This window comes from Mytilus edulis, chromosome 13 (genome assembly GCF_963676685.1).
Source record: "Mytilus edulis chromosome 13, xbMytEdul2.2, whole genome shotgun sequence".
Taxonomy (NCBI): Eukaryota; Metazoa; Mollusca; class Bivalvia; order Mytilida; family Mytilidae; genus Mytilus; species Mytilus edulis.
The window spans coordinates 58,468,685-58,486,631 of NC_092356.1; the positions used below are offsets into that span (position 1 = coordinate 58,468,685).

The 17,947-nt window shown below is 31.5% G+C and overlaps 1 protein-coding gene across 2 annotated transcripts in view; it reads right to left on the bottom strand.

Annotated features, from left to right (window-relative positions):
* LOC139501032 (metabotropic glutamate receptor 2-like) overlaps positions 1 to 17,947 on the bottom strand; it is a 72,269-nt gene that overhangs the window by 33,543 nt on the left and 20,779 nt on the right. For both annotated transcript variants that reach the window (XM_071289982.1, XM_071289983.1), the window contains exon 3: positions 557 to 727. In XM_071289982.1, the coding sequence (XP_071146083.1) occupies positions 557 to 727 (171 nt within the window). The remainder of the gene's footprint in view (positions 1 to 556; positions 728 to 17,947) is intronic.

Consider the following 17,947-nt stretch of genomic DNA (forward strand, 5'->3'; position numbering starts at 1 on the left):
ATTCTAAGACTTTTCTAACTCAAGCATAGATTATTTTAGCTGTTTTTGGCAAAACTTTTATGAATTTTGGTCCGTACTGCTCTTAATTTGGCCCTTTTAACCTTTTGGATTCGAGCGTCACTGATGAGTCTTTTGTAGACGAAACGCGCGTCTGGCGTATATAAAAAATGTAGTCCTGGTACCCATGTCCTATGATGAGTTTATCTATAGATGTTCTCGTGCATCAGATACTATCACACCTCTACAAGAAAGTTGATAATTTTAACTACATTTGTACAACTATACCGTACTGATATGAGCAACACGATCAGTGCAAAAATTGCTGCAAAACCTTCTTAGGCACCTTAGATCATCCCCAGTTTTTAATGGGGTTTAGTTTTTCGTTTTCTATTGTGGGTTTAGTGTTCTATTGATTGTCTGTTCGTCTTTTTCTTTTTTAACCATGGCTTTGTCAGTTTATTAACAATGTTCCTCTGATATCTTTTATAAATTTTTGAAGCAAGATTCGAATACTATTCCTTCAAAAAACATATTGCCTTGTTAATGATAAAAATACCTGTATTCCGTAACTAGATTCTTCGTAAACTACCGAAACATATGTCCAGTTTAACATTCGAACGATTTCTACCATAGCTTGTGCTTGATTGACGTCTGATGGAATGGTACGCAGAAAATATGGATAACGATCTCTGCTGCTAAGCACTGAACTTGTAGAAAAGAAACTAATCTGAAAAAAGCATGAAATGGTAAACATGAATAACCAAAATATTTTAAAATATTATCAAAAGTTTACCTGTAAAATAATTGCATCTAACAAATCCTGAAAACTAATTCTCAAGAGGAAACATTTACCAATTGTATAATTATAATCTTTTCGAACAAACACATGTAATGTAATGTTATCAACTTCAAGTTACAACATTCTTAGAAGTTTCTTAGTGTAAAAATCAACCAGGAACAATATGATTGCACGTTTAATATTTTGACAAATTAAAAGTAAGAACAGTATGATTGTTTAAAGAGAAAGAGAGACAAGGCATAGCAAACCAATACCATCAAAATAATAAGAATGAATTCAAAAAGAGGTCATCTCTCATCATTTATTAGGAAAAAATCAGATCATCAAAATAAGTTTTCGTTCATTTCATTGATCTAAATTAAGAATACAAAAAATGATTCAGCCAATCACACCACCTAACACTTAGGGACATCAATATTTGCTATTTGTTATTTACTGAATGGTTAAAATAGCGTACTTTTTTTTAATTATTATTAACTCTCGAATTCCCTTTTTAATTAAGAATGCATTGGTGAAAAATAAATCTAATTTAACAACGAAACGTACCTTTCATTTACTGAATAAAAACTTTTGTATATATTGAAACGCATGAAGACAAAACGATGCATTTTAACGTTTGCTCTTGTCTAGTAACATTAACGACAAGAAAATCTTCACTAACGAACTAACGAACATGTGTTGACAGTTAAAACCAAAAGTTATGTTAGTAGTCTCATTCATGCTGAATACATTTTTGGAAGAAAAGGTTGTGTTCTGTTAAACAAATCTTATATCACTTTGCGATTGAACGCATTATGCAAATCCCAAAGTTTTAATGATATTTTAGATTTGAAGATAGGTACACTACTGCTGACTTTATTTGACAATATAATTAAGAAACACTTCGCCTTTTTGATGAAATCTCAATTCGTTTCCTTTAATTAAGAATTCATTTTGTAAAAAATCAAATCTAATTGAACACAAGAATAACCTTTAATTCAACTAACTTAAGCTTTTATGTAAATTGAAATGCATGAAGACACGACCATAATTAAAGATAAAATTAAAACAAAATCGTATGTCGAATCATAACAGCGATTTGCCCCAATTTAAAACAAAAACAATCAAATTTGAACAAGTGTTTGCAATACAGTACTTGGAAAAGAATTAACGGCAGCGAACAGATATTTAGTCCATGCAATTTTTGTAACAAAATATGTAATGCAAGTTAGAGTACCTATTCTATATCAAATATGAAAATAAGTAGAAAACATATTGTTTAGATGATCAAACAAAGATGGGCAAACCCAATTACACAAGAGAAAAAAAAACGAAGAAGAAGTGATATGAGGTTCCACTAAAATAATTTTACCTGAACATAACCAAAGTATACACACTATATGAAATTTTCAAAACAATAATCGTGTTTCTGCTGTCGTGCAAAGCAGCTTTGGCATCTATCATATATTTCCTTAATTCAATTTTTCAATCTCTTGAAGTATGAACGCAAAATTCATAAATGACAGACAACTAAGATGAGTAAGAGGTTCTGGTAAAAGGTTTTTGATATTTTATCAGAGCGCATGTCTATCCATATTAGGATTTTTGAAATGATTAAGAATCATTCTAAGCTTATATGATTTACATTGACACTTCGAAATGAAATTATATTCTGAAGTAAAAGATCTGTGTATTACATTGGCGATTTTTGTTAAATCTCTGACCAAATACAAATCAGTTTCACAGTGTAGATACTATTCTGTACGCTATCCGGAAGTCGCGATTTTCGAAGCGAGGATTTAAAACTGGCTAACAGAACGGTTTTGTTTTGGTGCTTTTTCTCATCATTTGTTTACTCCTATATCTATAAAGTGCTTTGCACATCTTAAATGTATGTATAACATCATAAATATGAGTAACTGTAACAAAAACATGCAGTAGAATATAAAATATTCGCGTGCATCACACCAACTTCATAGAAAAAAGTGAAATCGATTGACAATTTTGCTCTCGTAGTACAAAGCAGATAATCTTTTATTGCGAATATTTGCATCAGTTTACAGTAAAATATATACTGTTTCAATATTCCTACCGTATTTAAGTAGAATGTTCGTATTTCAAATAAAAAAATATGCTTTCCTTGAGGAACCCAAAATAAATTACTGTACGATCAGTCTAAAACTGACTGTATTCTAGTAGCGATTTCAGATTTTTTGTCTGTATGACCAGTCGTGATTTTGAAGAAAAAAACAACAACAAATGGAAGTTTTTAACGACCTTGACTGAAAAACAACGGCAATTTGAAGGTATATACGTGTCTATGTGATATTATGATTGTGTCCATGGAACTATAACGTGTAATTTCTTTCATCAGACAATACAAATATATTTCTGATGATTTTTGTAGACGGCAAATTAATTTTTGTTCTGTCAGTCTTACTTAAAATCAAATGCCTAAAAAGCAATACATGATTCGCTTGTGGACTGTATTAGTGTGTCGTTGCAGTTATCTGTTTAACTATTACATTTTTAAAGACTATTTACACCGTCTACCGTTGATCAATTGGTGATTACATACATCAAGCCTGTCTCTTTTAAAATGACAAAAAATAGATAGAGAAAGCTTTGTTAAAAAACTTTAGGTATTGAGGAAAGAATTAACGAAATTATACCCCGCCACTTCTATAGTCCATGTTTTGGAAAAAAATAAACCACCAGAAAAACTAAATTATAGGTGCACAGGGGCATCATTTAATAACGAATATGAGAAAGTTTTATTAATACTAGTATATGGTAAGTTTTTGAAAGTTGCGTATAGTAAGCGGGTACCACCCAATAAGGTAATGGAAAAGTCCATATCATGGAAATAAAAAACTGATGATTTTTCGAAAAACCAAAATAAGAGGTACACAATTGAATTAAATGATAAGGAATCTGAAAAAAAAAGATTCATTAAGTTATGACAAGTGTCTGAAGGAAGTTGTGGATATAAAATAGGTACGCCCAATATAAGGTTATGACAAAGTCCGTATTTACGATAGAGAAACATCAAAAATATTTTTACAAAATATTCTAAATAGAAGGTCCATACATACATTAATAGATTACAAATGGAGCAATTTTAGAAAATTTTAACAATTGGTTTTGGAGGTCACGGTTGGAAATATCTGATGGGTGCCCCCATATAATGCAATGTTCAAGTCCGTATCTTATATAAAGAGACCCCATAAAATATTCTTAATAAAATCAGAAATACATTCTTTTTTTTATATAAATAAGGCCGTTAATTTTCTCGTTTGAATTGTTTTACATTGTCATTTCGGGGCTTTTTATAGCCGACTCTGTGGTATTGGCTTTGCTTATTGTTGAAGGCCATACGGTGACCTACATTTGTTAATATCTGTGTCATTTTGATCTCTTGTGAACGGTTGTCTCATTGGCAATCATACCGCATCTTCTTTTTTATATTTTTTATATTTATGATACGGAATCCGAGAAAAAAATAATTAATAGTTATACCAGTGACGGATTCAAGAAAATTGGGATCCGGCGGTTTGAAACTCTTTTTTTTAACTTTCAATGCATTTGTATGGGAACATATATTTGGAATCCTCTTTTCTCCTGGATTGGACCCCCTCTCCATTTAAAAATGTCTGGAAACACCAATGTATATTAAGTGGTGTATGTGGAGATGCGCTTGTAAAACCGGCGAAACATGTTGTACCGGTCCAACGGACAAACGGAAAGACGGACTTCATTATCACTATAAACCATCGCCTCACAAAGTGGTGTACAATTGAGTGTGAAAGAGACAGATCTACATCCAAAACAAAGTGAAGGAACTGTGATCAATTATAGGCTACAGTACGGCCTCGAATGTTTGTAAATTCATGCATTTTTATATAGTAACTATTAAATCTGTGTGTTTGTACAATTTTAAGTAAAACGGAGGACATTTCTGAAACTTCTATAAACAAACAAACCTTTTTCTTATTTCAGCCACATTCAAACATCCTTATACTTAATGTAATAAGTCGAGTACACCCTATCAAGCTAAAACATGTTTGAAAAGTTTACAGGATGTGAATTTATTAAAATATATTTGTGTTATTTAGAAAAATGCCATCTTCTAATGTATCGTAAATAACTTTGAAATCACTACTAGAATACAGTGAAATAACGACTGATCATACAGTTTCAAAATATACAAGCGAGACTGATCGTACAGTGAGAAATTCAAACAAGTGTAATTTTCTTATTTCTGGCTTCAAAGATCTGGCTGAAACTTTTACCACCACTTAAAATACACTTTATCTAGTAAATTAAGTCTGGATTTTACGTTAATTTGTACAGTAAGAGTGCAAAAAGATTGTTTTTAGGTTCACCAACTGATTGTCCTTAGTGATGCACTTGAAAATCTCTTAATTAAGGCAAAGATACGAATAATGAATGTGCTAAATTTAATTATAAACCATTTGTGAGTATCAATGTCAGCTGAATTAATCATTAAGCAATGTACAGATGAACATCTTACCGTTTAATATAGTATATCCGACAAATTTAAAATGTGATCCAAAAAGTTCTCGCTTCGAAAATCGCGACTTCCGGAAAGCGTACAGAATAGTATCTACACTGTGAGTTTAGTGAATATAAGCCCTTTATCATTTCTTCGATCGTACCAGTTTTTAACTGTAACCGAATAAGGCATGACTTGACCATGACATGTAATGAAGTTGTCTCCATATTGCGTTTATGTAAAGCAGTGTAACAAGATAAACATTTCTGAGGTGTAATCAAAAGATGTTATAACCGACACAATCGATTAAGAACGCATTATAACAACTAAAATTAAGCCGAATGTTATTATGAACGAAAAGCCTTGAATAATACAATATGAGTTGGAAGAAATCTGTAACCAAATTGATCTTGCGAATCTATACTACTACCATGCCATACGATGCTATGTACTATGTAAATGATCAAATACAGGTTACTGTGAATATAATGCGCTTAAAACCCATGGAAAATAACTGTTGATTGAATTTAAATGCAGCTGCATTTCACTTCCACTAAACTTTCAATGAGATAAACAAACTAAAAAGAATATGCGTACAGAGATTTAGATTGGTGCTCGCTAACTATAGTTATTGTTGTTGTCTTCGGATATACATCAAACCAGCATCCCTACTGAGAGTATTAGTCCGCGATAATTTCAAAATTTCAAAAATCGACATCAAAAAACCACTTTGTAATAGAACAAGTTTACAAAGTGAAAACTAAATCATTTAAGTGTATCTGTGTTATCATTTCTGTGTTGAAAAGCACTGCAATTGGTCTTTTTTTTTATTAATTGTAAATCTACTGTCTTTAAAATGATAGATAAGGCTATTCTGTCCTCAGGTGTAAGTTACAGTGACCATGGTTGCGGTAAATTTTGGTTATAAATGATATACCATATCGGCATAAAAACTATTCGAAGATACCAGGCTGAACAATCGATCCAGTGGTTGTAAAAAGTAATCAAAAGCTATCAGGCTTATAATTTGTTATTCCAGACGTGTCACTCGCCTACACAAGACCTATAAGTGGAGCTCGAACCAAAACAACTAGGAAGTAAAATAAAATACGAAGATGAAAGGTATGTATAACCAAAAATTCAAAGAATTTCAATTAAACGGCCGAGGTAAACTATTACTAGGTGGTGAAAAAAAACAGTTATTTTAATATTTTAACACACACGGTTCCGAGATATACCAGATGCGCACTTAAAGGATAAAGGGATCAAAACTATAAAAGGACAAACATGTATAACCAAAGCCTGGCGGCAGGGAATCAGAGCTTTACATGAGTAATATATTTCCTGTCATCTAAAATATTTCAACAATCTTTTTAAAAGGACATTTTAATAACACAAAATCCGTACTGTCATGCAGATACCAAAGTACTTGACTGATGATACCTGCGGAGAGTATCAGTTCACCAGCAGAGGAATCGAACCAGTGGTAGTAATAACATACACGGTTCTAGTTGTTCTTCACCAGGTGTGCATTTCGACAATCAATGTCTCTTCAGTGATGCTCAAGGCCAAAATATTTAAAAATTCAAATATAAAAAAGAAGATGTGGAATGATTGCCAATAAGACAACTATCCACAAAATACCAAAATTGACACAGACATTAACAACTATAGGTCACCGTACGGCTTTCAACAATGAGCAAAACCCATACCGCATAGTCAGCAATTAAAGGCCCCGATAAGACATTGTAAAACAATTAAAAATAGAAAACGAACGGCCTTATTTATGTAAAAAAAAATGAACGAAAAACAAATATGTAACGCATAAACAAACGCCAACCACTGAATTACAGGCTCCTGACTTGGGACAGGCACATACAGTACATAAATAACGAGACGGGGTTAAAAAGCTTATTTAAAGGATGAGGAGATATAAACCATAAAAGGACACAAAGGTTTAGTCAATCCTGGCAAGGAATCAGATCTTTACATGAAGTAGATATATTCATTCATTTATAAAAACATTTTCTGAAACTGTGTTTCATTAAATACTCCTCTTCGGATTCGTATATCATATGGCTTGTCGGAAAACATTTGTTCGAGCGTCACTGGTGAGTCTAATGTATCTTTGATTAATCTTTATTACAAATGGGTCGATGCCACTGCTAGGTGACGTTTCATACCAGAGAATTTCAACACCCCAGTTATCAGTATTTTGTTGTTGATAAAAAAAAAATCTTTGATATATCCATTCCCTTTAAATTAACATTTCGAAAAATTTCGAAATAATCAAAACACTACTGTTTTTGTATTAAATTTTAAACCTGGTGCCTTTTGTTAGCTATTATTCGTGTGTTTCTTTGTAAAATATGTTCTCCTATTTATTTGTATTGTAGTCCTGTAATGTTGTGTTGTCATTTTAATGTTAGATTTAACATGGCCTTTAAAGAGGGAGGTTTGGCATGCCACAAAACCAGGTTCAACCCACCATTTGGTGTATTACATTTTAACATTGTGTTTCTTTTGTGTCGTTTGTTTCCTCTTTTATTTGAGTGTGAATTCACATTATTATAAGACGTGTCACGGTACTGTCCTATCCCAAGTTCAGGTATTTAGTTTTGATGTTATATTTGTTATTCTCATCGGATTTTGTCTAAAGCTTAGTTCGTGTCTGTGTGTGTTACATTTTAATGTTTTGTCGTCATTCTCCTCTTATATTTAATGCGTTCCCTATGTTTTGGTTTGTGACCCGGATTTGTTTTTTCTATCGATTTATGAGTTTTGAACATCGGTATACTACTGTTGCCTTTATTTGTTCCCATGAGTAGATTGTATTGGCTTGGTTTGTCGCAATTTTTGAGAATTTTCGGTTATTAATGCTTTAAATTTTTGGGGTCGTGGTTTATTTAGCATTTCAGCAGTTTAGGTTCGTGTTTCATTGAAGAGTCTTGTGTTGAGTTGAATGGGATAGTTGAGTTCAACGTAGTCATCAATCGTGAAATAATGTAATGAATGGAAATCATTAACATAACAGAACGTGAAGTTAATGAATAATTATGGCTTCCATCCATACTTTAGTAGAAGCAGCTGTATGAATTCTGTCTTAAATAAGGAAAATAAAACAAGATGACGAAAGAGGAGCATAGTTGGTTTCCATAGGAATGCCGATGTTTGCTGACAAAGACGTCCTCCGAAAGTATTAAATGTGATGCCGATCACGAATTCAAGTTCGTAATGTCAGCTGAAGAAATAGTAAAATAGTAGTATTAGGATTCTTTCATCTCAAATTATTGCTGGTTTTTTTTAAAACTTTTATGGAAGCTGCAGGTTATATTATTTAAGATAAGGAGTTGAAATATACCAATTCACGGTAATTAGGAGATAAAGTCTCTAACAGAATTACTGCAGGTCTGATAGTTCGAAAATCAATGAACATGCTGAAACTTTGGGTCATTTTGTCTTTACTAATGGTATTATTCTCAAACAAAGGAGATTTACACTACAATGGGAAATCACGACATGTATAAGGGAAATAGGGAAAAGTTGTGCAGTAATGATTAATATAGTAGTTATCTAACGACAGCAAATAATGAGAGATATTTGAAAAATCTTAGATACTGACATAGAAAAAGGCACATAAAGAACGTATATCTAACGTTAATACATAAAATCTACTTTTCGGTTTAAACAATGCCAGATACAGAATACAAGTTCTGTCATCACAAATAAAACGAGTTTTCGTTATTTATTTTAAGTATGTGTTATGTTAAAAACAAAAGCATTTTTGATTTTGATTCTGTTTGTTGTCTAGTTTTCTAATAATTCATAAGACTTTCTATTATAAAAATTACCTTATATGAGTCATTTCCCCTTATTCATGTTATTTGGCAAAGTTAAAAAAAATCTAATCAAACACAAACAAGGTGTTTTTGAGAAATTACAACGGTAATTATGATAAAACACACAATTTTCTATATACATATCAAAAGTCTTTTACATAAATTACATACAACTCTCACAATTTGCACATTTCATCAAATATCTAGACCAAAGTTATCTGCTTTTTCAAGTTCCAAGATGGAGGAAGACACCCGAGCCACTTTAACAAGGTATTTTCATAGCAGAACATGTAATTGATAAAGAGGAGTATGAACAGAAGTTTTTAAAAATGGCAATTCAAAATACCAGATGCATTTCTATATCATACCAGCCAACAGACAGTAGAACTGAGTACTCATAAGACGTCGTCCGAAAATACTCTTGGGATTTCATTGAGTCTTGAGTTTAAAGACTCTTATTGTGTGCATATTTTTCATTCTATCACTTGAGGTAAGGGCATAGCTATTGAAAAATTGTTAAGATCAAAACTATTCTGTTTTTCGGGAGCTTTATCAGAAATTAAATAAGTAATGTTTAACATTCTGTTTCCTGCATAGTCAGCTATTATTTACCATTAATGAGCAGATTATTGCATAAATTATATTAATATTGTCCTTAGAAACATTTTCACATTCAAATGGGGCCATATGATATCGAAGTATTGGTTGGAGGTTTTAATAAGGAATTTCCGTTTAATAATTGCATAATTGCATGAACATTAAAAGAACCCATCGTATCTAAATGTTAAGCAAAGACGCTTATTGTGCCTGAAAACATAAAATTTATGATATAGTTTTCATTTATCAAATTTTAAAGAGATAATGGGATTTGTATGATTTCGTAGAATTTATCATTAATATTTTAATACCGTAAGGTTTCTTACTATTGGGTTGTAAAATTGCAAGTCTTTATGCATCAATAGACAAATCTAGATTTTCCTATTATTCATTTTCGAAGTAGAGAAATAATACTCTGTTCCCAATAGCTTGTTTATGATGACAGAACTATTCGAATGGTGTAAATGTGTTTATACCTACTCATTTATTCATAAAGTTACTGCTGTTCAAATGATTTACCGTAATTTTGGCATTATTACTTTGTTTGATTTATTTCATATAATTGCAAGTATCAAATAACTAAAATACCGGGTATCATATGCTGGTTCCGATAATTAGGATACTAAATAGTATCACAATCATATGCATCATTTATCAAAGACAAAATACGAATACAATCACATATTTCATACAGTATCAGCTGCACTACAGAAAATAATATGAATTTACGTTGATTAATTTTATGGATTCTATATTAATTATTGATGTATTAGTTATGTGTTTTCCTTATCACTTGATTGTATTTCTGAATTTACTTGTATGCATTCAATACCTGCAATTTGATACTTTTCCAACGGTTAAATAAAGAATGTTTAGCATATGCCCAAACACAATTTAGCATTTTTTTTTTGCAATTTACAAAGTTTCTCGGTTAGAAATATGCTTCCAAATTTCCATAGAATAACAATATATACTTTTGACCATATCAAAACTAACTCATGTCAACACAAAAGACTAACTACCGGGCTGGTGATACATATCGGGGATAATAAGTGTGTTTTGCCAATTTAGGTATTAATCAATGTTCGCTATAGACATATCCAACAAGTATAAAAAAAAACTACCAATAAACAAGTGAATAATAAATTATAAGCGTTATTAGATTTTATCTGATTTATCTAATACAGTAACATGGATATTTGATATTGGTCACTAAATAATTGGAAACCCCATACCTACACAAACAACTGTTATGTCTGTGCAGACTTCATAGACTAAATAATTGCTTCATAAATCTTCAATGAACTGAAGGTTAAACTTTGGCGCAATGTAAATCTGACAGTAGTTTGACGTTCAGGAAGTAGCAATAAGTTGCAAACTTTAATTCACAGTCTGGCGCAAACTGATTGAAATCATTGATTTTAATGTTTTCCTGAGTAAAAACCAATTTTAGTAGTTCAAGTTCAAAAATACTTTCAAGCTATTTTCACTGTGTACATTCTTAGTTTTTTAACATGCATTTGTATGAAATGGAATTTGGAATATCTAACCTATAACACATGTTATTTGAAAAGAAAAATCACAAGAATATTGAACTGTGAGAAACATTCAGAGAGGAAATTCCCTATTCAAGTGGTAAAATCAAAATTTCATAACTCATCAAACGACTGGATAACAGCTATCATATTCCGGATTTTGCACAGGCATGATAAAGCTGCTAATAATATCATTATTGTTTGACGTAAATTTTATATTGATGTTCTGCAAAAGGAAATCACGAATTCACAAATATTCCAACTGACTTCATTTTCGTAACGACATCTTTAACAAACACAAATTTTTAGCTACGTCTTTACTGGCAGAACCAAATACAATGAAAGTCCCAACTATGTACTGGCTTCCGAAGCTACACAAAAAACCTTACAAATATAGATTTAATTCATCTGCAAGCCATTGTTCCACTACTAAGTTGTCTATTCTTCTTAACAGTACACTTGGTACAATAAAAAAAACCTGATAATAAATTATTCAATGAAGGCCTTTGAAAATGGTGGAATTAATTACTTTTGGAGTGTCAAAAACTCGTTGGAAGATAAATTGCATGCATATATTGGTGATTTTGAATCTGTTCAAAGTTTTGATTTTTCTACCCTATATACCACTTAGCCTCATATTCTTATTAAGAAAAAATTCACATCCCTAATTAACTGGCCATTTAAAAAGTCAGAATGCATGTCCATATGTTCAAACTCTTTTAGGTCATTTTTTAGTCGCCATAAACAAAAGAACTATGTCAATTGGACATGCTTTGATACTATATCTGAGCTTGAATGTTTACCTGATAACATTGTTGTTCGCTTTGGAGATTCCGTATATCGTCAAGTTATTGGAATTCCAATGGGGACTTACTGTGCACCACTTATTGCGGACCTGTTTTTGTATTGTTATGAGTTACAATTTATGACTAAAATTAGCAAAGACCCATTGAAACAATGCTGATACAAATATTTAACAATACTTTTAGATATTTGGATGATATATTGGCTCTCAATAATGACGACTTCAGTATGTATACTAAATTTATCCTGTTGAACTTACTTTGAATAAAGCCAATACTAACAATGACCACTGCCCTTTCCTCGATCTTTATATCTATATCATTAACGAGAAGCTTAATACAAAAATTTATGATAAAAGAGATGATTTTTCATTTCCTATCGTTAATTATCCATTTTTAGATGGTGATGTTCCCTTGTCACCATCTTATGGTATTTATATATCTCAACTTGTACGATACGCTCGTGTATGTAACAACGTATTAGATTTTAGCGACAGAAATTTATGTTTTACTGAAAAATTATTACACCAGGGTTTTCGATATCACAAACTCGTCAAAACATTTACTAAATTTTATCATCGGTATAAGGAAATAATTCGTAAATATAACTCAACACGCAGACATCTTATACATGTTATACGTTCAGGTATTTCACATCCAATCTTTTATGGTAATATTTTTTACAAAGCACAAAAATGTCAGTATTCACCTCAAAAACTTACAAAATCTTTGACTTATTAAGAAGGGATATAGTTACGATACTGTTTTCAGATCATTTGAGATTGCATATTTTGGCTTTAATATTGATTCACTTATAGGGTCTTTGCATCGGAACTAAACACATTTATTTAAAAAATACAGTTGTTGGCATGATACGGGTTATGTTCTTCTCATATATTTTATGATAGTATGATACTAAACCCCTAATGGGAGAGATCGTCCTGATATTCATATGATCTTTCTCTCAGTTTAATTGAGGTCATGAACTGGCATGTCAGTTAACTACTAGTAGTCTGTTGTTATTTATATATTATTGTCATTTTGTTTATTTTCTTTTGTTACATCTTCTGACATCGGACTCAGACTTCTCTTGAACTGAATTTTAATGTGAGTGTTGTAATGCGTTTACTTTTCTACATTGGCTAAATGTATAGGGGGAGGGTTGAGATCTCATAAACATGTTTAACCCCGTCGCAATGTTGCGTAGGTCCCAGGTCAGGAGCCTCTGGCCTTCGTTAGTCTTGTATGATTTTTAATTTTAGTTTCTTGTGTATAATTCTGAGTTTAGTAGGACGTCCATTATCACTGAACTAGTATACATATCTTTTAAGGGACCAACTGAAAGACGCCTACGGATGCGGGAGTTTCTCGCTACATTGAAGACCCATTGGTGGCCTTCGGCTGTTGTCTGCTCTATGGTCGGGTTGTTGTCGCTTTGACACATTCCCCATTTCCTTTTTCAATTTTATGTTGGTTTTTATGTAATATGAATTTGTATCCTCACTCATAACATAATAAAATGTAAACTCGTCAAAATTAAATAGAAGACTGAAAACAATATACATCACATAATTCATCGACAGTCAAACGGATAATATATGTTTTCTTTTTAATGAACAATTTATGAAGCAGATCGAATATAAAAATATAAGGCTGCCCTATGGCAAGCCGTTCTCGTCAAAACTATGTTTAAACCATTTTTCGTAAAATTTACACACTGAGAATTACAACAAAGCACACTGAGATTTAAAAACTTCAAAACGCACACTGAGAATTGAAAATAACACACTGAGAATTGAAAATGACACAATGAGAATTGAAAATTACACACTGAGAATTAAAAATTACACACTGAGATTTCATAAAGACGCACTGAGATTACAAAAATGAAAAACGCACACTGAGAATTGAAAATTACACACTGAGAATTGAAAATTACACACTGAGATTTCAAAAAGACACACTGAGAATAAATAAACTGAAAACACACACTGAGAATTTGAAATTACGCACTGAGAATTTAAAATTACACACTGAGAATTTAAAATTACACACTGAGATTTGTGCGCACTTTTTATGCGCACATATCTAATTAGCATACTTAATCTGAATCTATTACAAGCTTAAAACAACAAGGGGACAGAACTCGTTAGTCCTTCGATTTGGTTCCAAATTATTAATAAAAAAAACTTTAGAAATACAAGAACAAGAAAGATACCCACTTACTCTTATTACAAAATATAACCAAATGGTGAAAGAAAACATTGGAACAATCTGCAAAAGAAATTTTTACTCAAGTGTCTATTATAGCATATAAACGTAACAAAAATATAAAAGATTAACTGGCGAAATCAGGGAAACAGTTGGAAGACTTTTGAAAAGGGACACTTGTTTAATTACTGGTAGTAATGATCTGCATTATAGGCAACAAACTTATGAATATGAGCGATGTTAAGTCTTGAAATTTATTACGAATGTTGGTTAGAGGAATCGCATTTCATATTATAATGATAAGAGTTCTTCAGATCAAGATATTAATCTGTTGAATTATTCATCTCATGAATATTCATTAGTAATTTGCATATTAATCTCAGTGTGTATTTTTGAAATCTCAGTGTGTAATTAACAATTCTCAGTGTGTGTTTTTCAATTTATTTCATCTCAGTGTGTCTTTTTAAAATCTCAGTGTGTAATTTTGAGTTCTCAGTGCGTGTTTTTTATTTTTTTAAATCTCAGTGTGTAATTTCGATTTCTCAGTGTGTTATTTTATGTTTTTAAATCTCAGTGTGTATTTTTTTCGAAAAAAGGGTTTAAACATAGTTTTGACGAGAACGGCTTGCCATACTGCCCTACGTAAAACGGTATCCCACTGTAAGAGAAGAACACAAACCATAACATGACAAAAACTAACAGGCCACAAACCTTTACGCAGAAAAATAAGATAAGGCATTCCTTAATGGATAGTTGTTTAGTGTAACTACCCTGAAAAGGTTAAAGTTATCATCGAAAGATAGTAACATTACATACTAGTATTAAGATGAAGACCAGATGCACTGTCCATATAGAAATTTATACTAATTTTGATTCGGTAGTTATATGAAATAAAATAAACAAAGTTCATTGGTTAATTTGATCTTAACTGTTAGAATAATTGATTAATGTTACTAAATTCTTTTTGAGCATGCTTGACTATATCTTGGCATCTACTTGTAATAGCTTGGGAATGTTGGAGTACTATCAATTAAGATTGATTTTAAACGCATTTTGCTACGACCGGAGTTAAAACTTCTAATCCTCGCTCATTAAGGTTATTGAAAACTTAATATGATAATAGTTGTATAAGGTACCTTGGTCCTTGTAGACCACTCGTTCACCTAGGTCCCTCCGAATGCTATACTAATTATATATAAGTCTCTATAAAGACACCAGTAGTATACCGCTGTTCGAAAATCGAGAAATCGAGTGAGAAAAAAAAATCCGGGTTACAAACTAAAACTGAGAGAAACACATCAAATATTAGAGGAGAACAACGACACAAACAGAAACACTAAAATGCAACACACACAGAAACTAACTATAATATGGCAATGGCCATTTTCCTGACTTGGTACAGGTCTATAATCTATATAAAAAATCTGGATTTTACTTGACAAACAAAGTTAATGAATTCATATTTTCATCTGGTAATAATGAATAAAAGATCAGGTTAAATAGTTAAAAGTTTTCTAGAGGACATACCATTTGTCTTAAATAAGTGTGAATCTAGTTTCGCAAAAGTAACAAAACGTTTATTTTACATCTATTTCAATTATTGTTCTATACTCGAGAGAAATATATGCAGAGATAATAACAATGAATAGACCACATTGATATTCAACATCAGATTCGATGAACTTTAAATCATTATTGTACTTTTAGTGCAAATTTGCCTGACAATTTGAAAATATTCTTTTTTTAGCACTTCACTAATGCCAATGGGTGCTCATTATACCTTATTGATACCGGATAGTTATTTTAAGGATTACAAATTGATGGATTGAGGCTTAAAAGAATAAACTTGTTCACATTTGAGATTTTGAATACTTCTGTGGAAGCAAAAATGAACTATTGTATTTGCGATTGTTATTAATGTGCAATGATTATTTCTCACTTGAGAATTATATCAAACCTGCATCTGCATGGAGTTGACCATTTCTGTGCATACATATAAATAATAAATAACAAAAAAATCAACAGTTTTTGTCTTCAAATGTTAAAATTTTTAAAAACATCTAAACATAAATTCTGAACTTTTCAAGAATATTTTAAGAAGGAGATTGTCCTGCGTAAATACACAATGATTGGTTAGACTGTGACTGACACAAGAAGTGTTTCAATATTCGAACTACTTACATCAACTAAAAACCTAATTACTTGTATTCAATGTTCGCTTTCAAAGTATAATCACATATATTGCAAAAAGTAAAATCACAAAAATACTGAACTTAGAGGAAGATCAATTGGGAAAGTCCATAATCACATGGCAAAATCAAATAACAAAACGCATCAAAAACGAATGGACAAGAACTGTCATATTCCTGACTTGGTACAGGCATTTTCAAATGTAGAAAATGGTGGATTAAACCTGGTTCTATAGCGCTAACCCTCTCACTTTTGTAATGACAGTCTCATCAATTTCCGATATTTTTACATTGATGCGTTAAATAAACAGACACAATAAATATAATAGTCAAAATATGGGTACATCAGTCATCATCGTTTAACAATTTTAAAAGGAACAATTTAACAGAACACAAAAACATCTACTATCAACGAACACATTTATTGAGTGTCTGACGTCAGAAAATTGTATACGTCACATAAATTTGTCGTTCAATGTGCGTACAAACAATTTTAAAATTTTCATGGGAATGTTAGCATACAGGGTTAAAAAATCAAAAGTATGTAAGAATAAATTTAAGAAATAGACCGAGATTTAAACTAGTCCAAAAGTTATATATAGAATTTATAAGAATCCAAAAATAGTTAATACCACTACGCGATTGAATGATTTTGACGTTTGTGGTTCAACGTATATTGTAATTCATAATAGAAATATATCATAATGACATATAATAGAACAATATCATACTGACGGGATCTTTTAAAGTACAGAGTCACGTTATAAGAACAAAAGAAATACAAAAAGTCGCAAATACAAAACAAACCACAAAAAAATGAAAGCCAATACAAACACATTGACGAGATGTATAAGTACCGAGCCACGTGAAACGGATATCACATGAAACCATTTAACAGTAAAAGTAATATTAATAATAGAACAAAGACAAATAAAGAACTATAAAACACGTTGTTAAGATGATAAACAACATCAGTACGAAGAATCTATACATCAAGACCATCGTGTATTATTTGAGAAGTTGATACGGAATATTTATCAACAAGGTCTTGGTACCTTCCGATGAACTTTTTTAGAAAAAGAACGAGACGTTCTTTGACATACCCCTGTTTCATCAACTTTCTACTCAGACACTGATGACGTATTACAAAGTCTGAGTAGGAGCTGCAAGCTCTTGAATATCGAATAAGTTGGGAAATATATATCCCATATGCAGGTGAAGTTGGTATATTGCTACTAAGGTGGGGGAAATTTATGATTTCAAAATTAAAATCGTCTCGTTTGTCATAGATTCTGGTACTGAGATGACTGTGTAAGTCAAATTCGAGATATAAGTCTAAAAATGAGGCGGAGGAAGCCGTGTCTGTTGTTTCTTTAATCTCTAGTTCTGGGGGATATATTAATGGAACCCAATCAGAAAAGTTCGGATTGTTTATGGAAAGAACATCATCAATATATCTGAAAGTGAAATTAAATAATC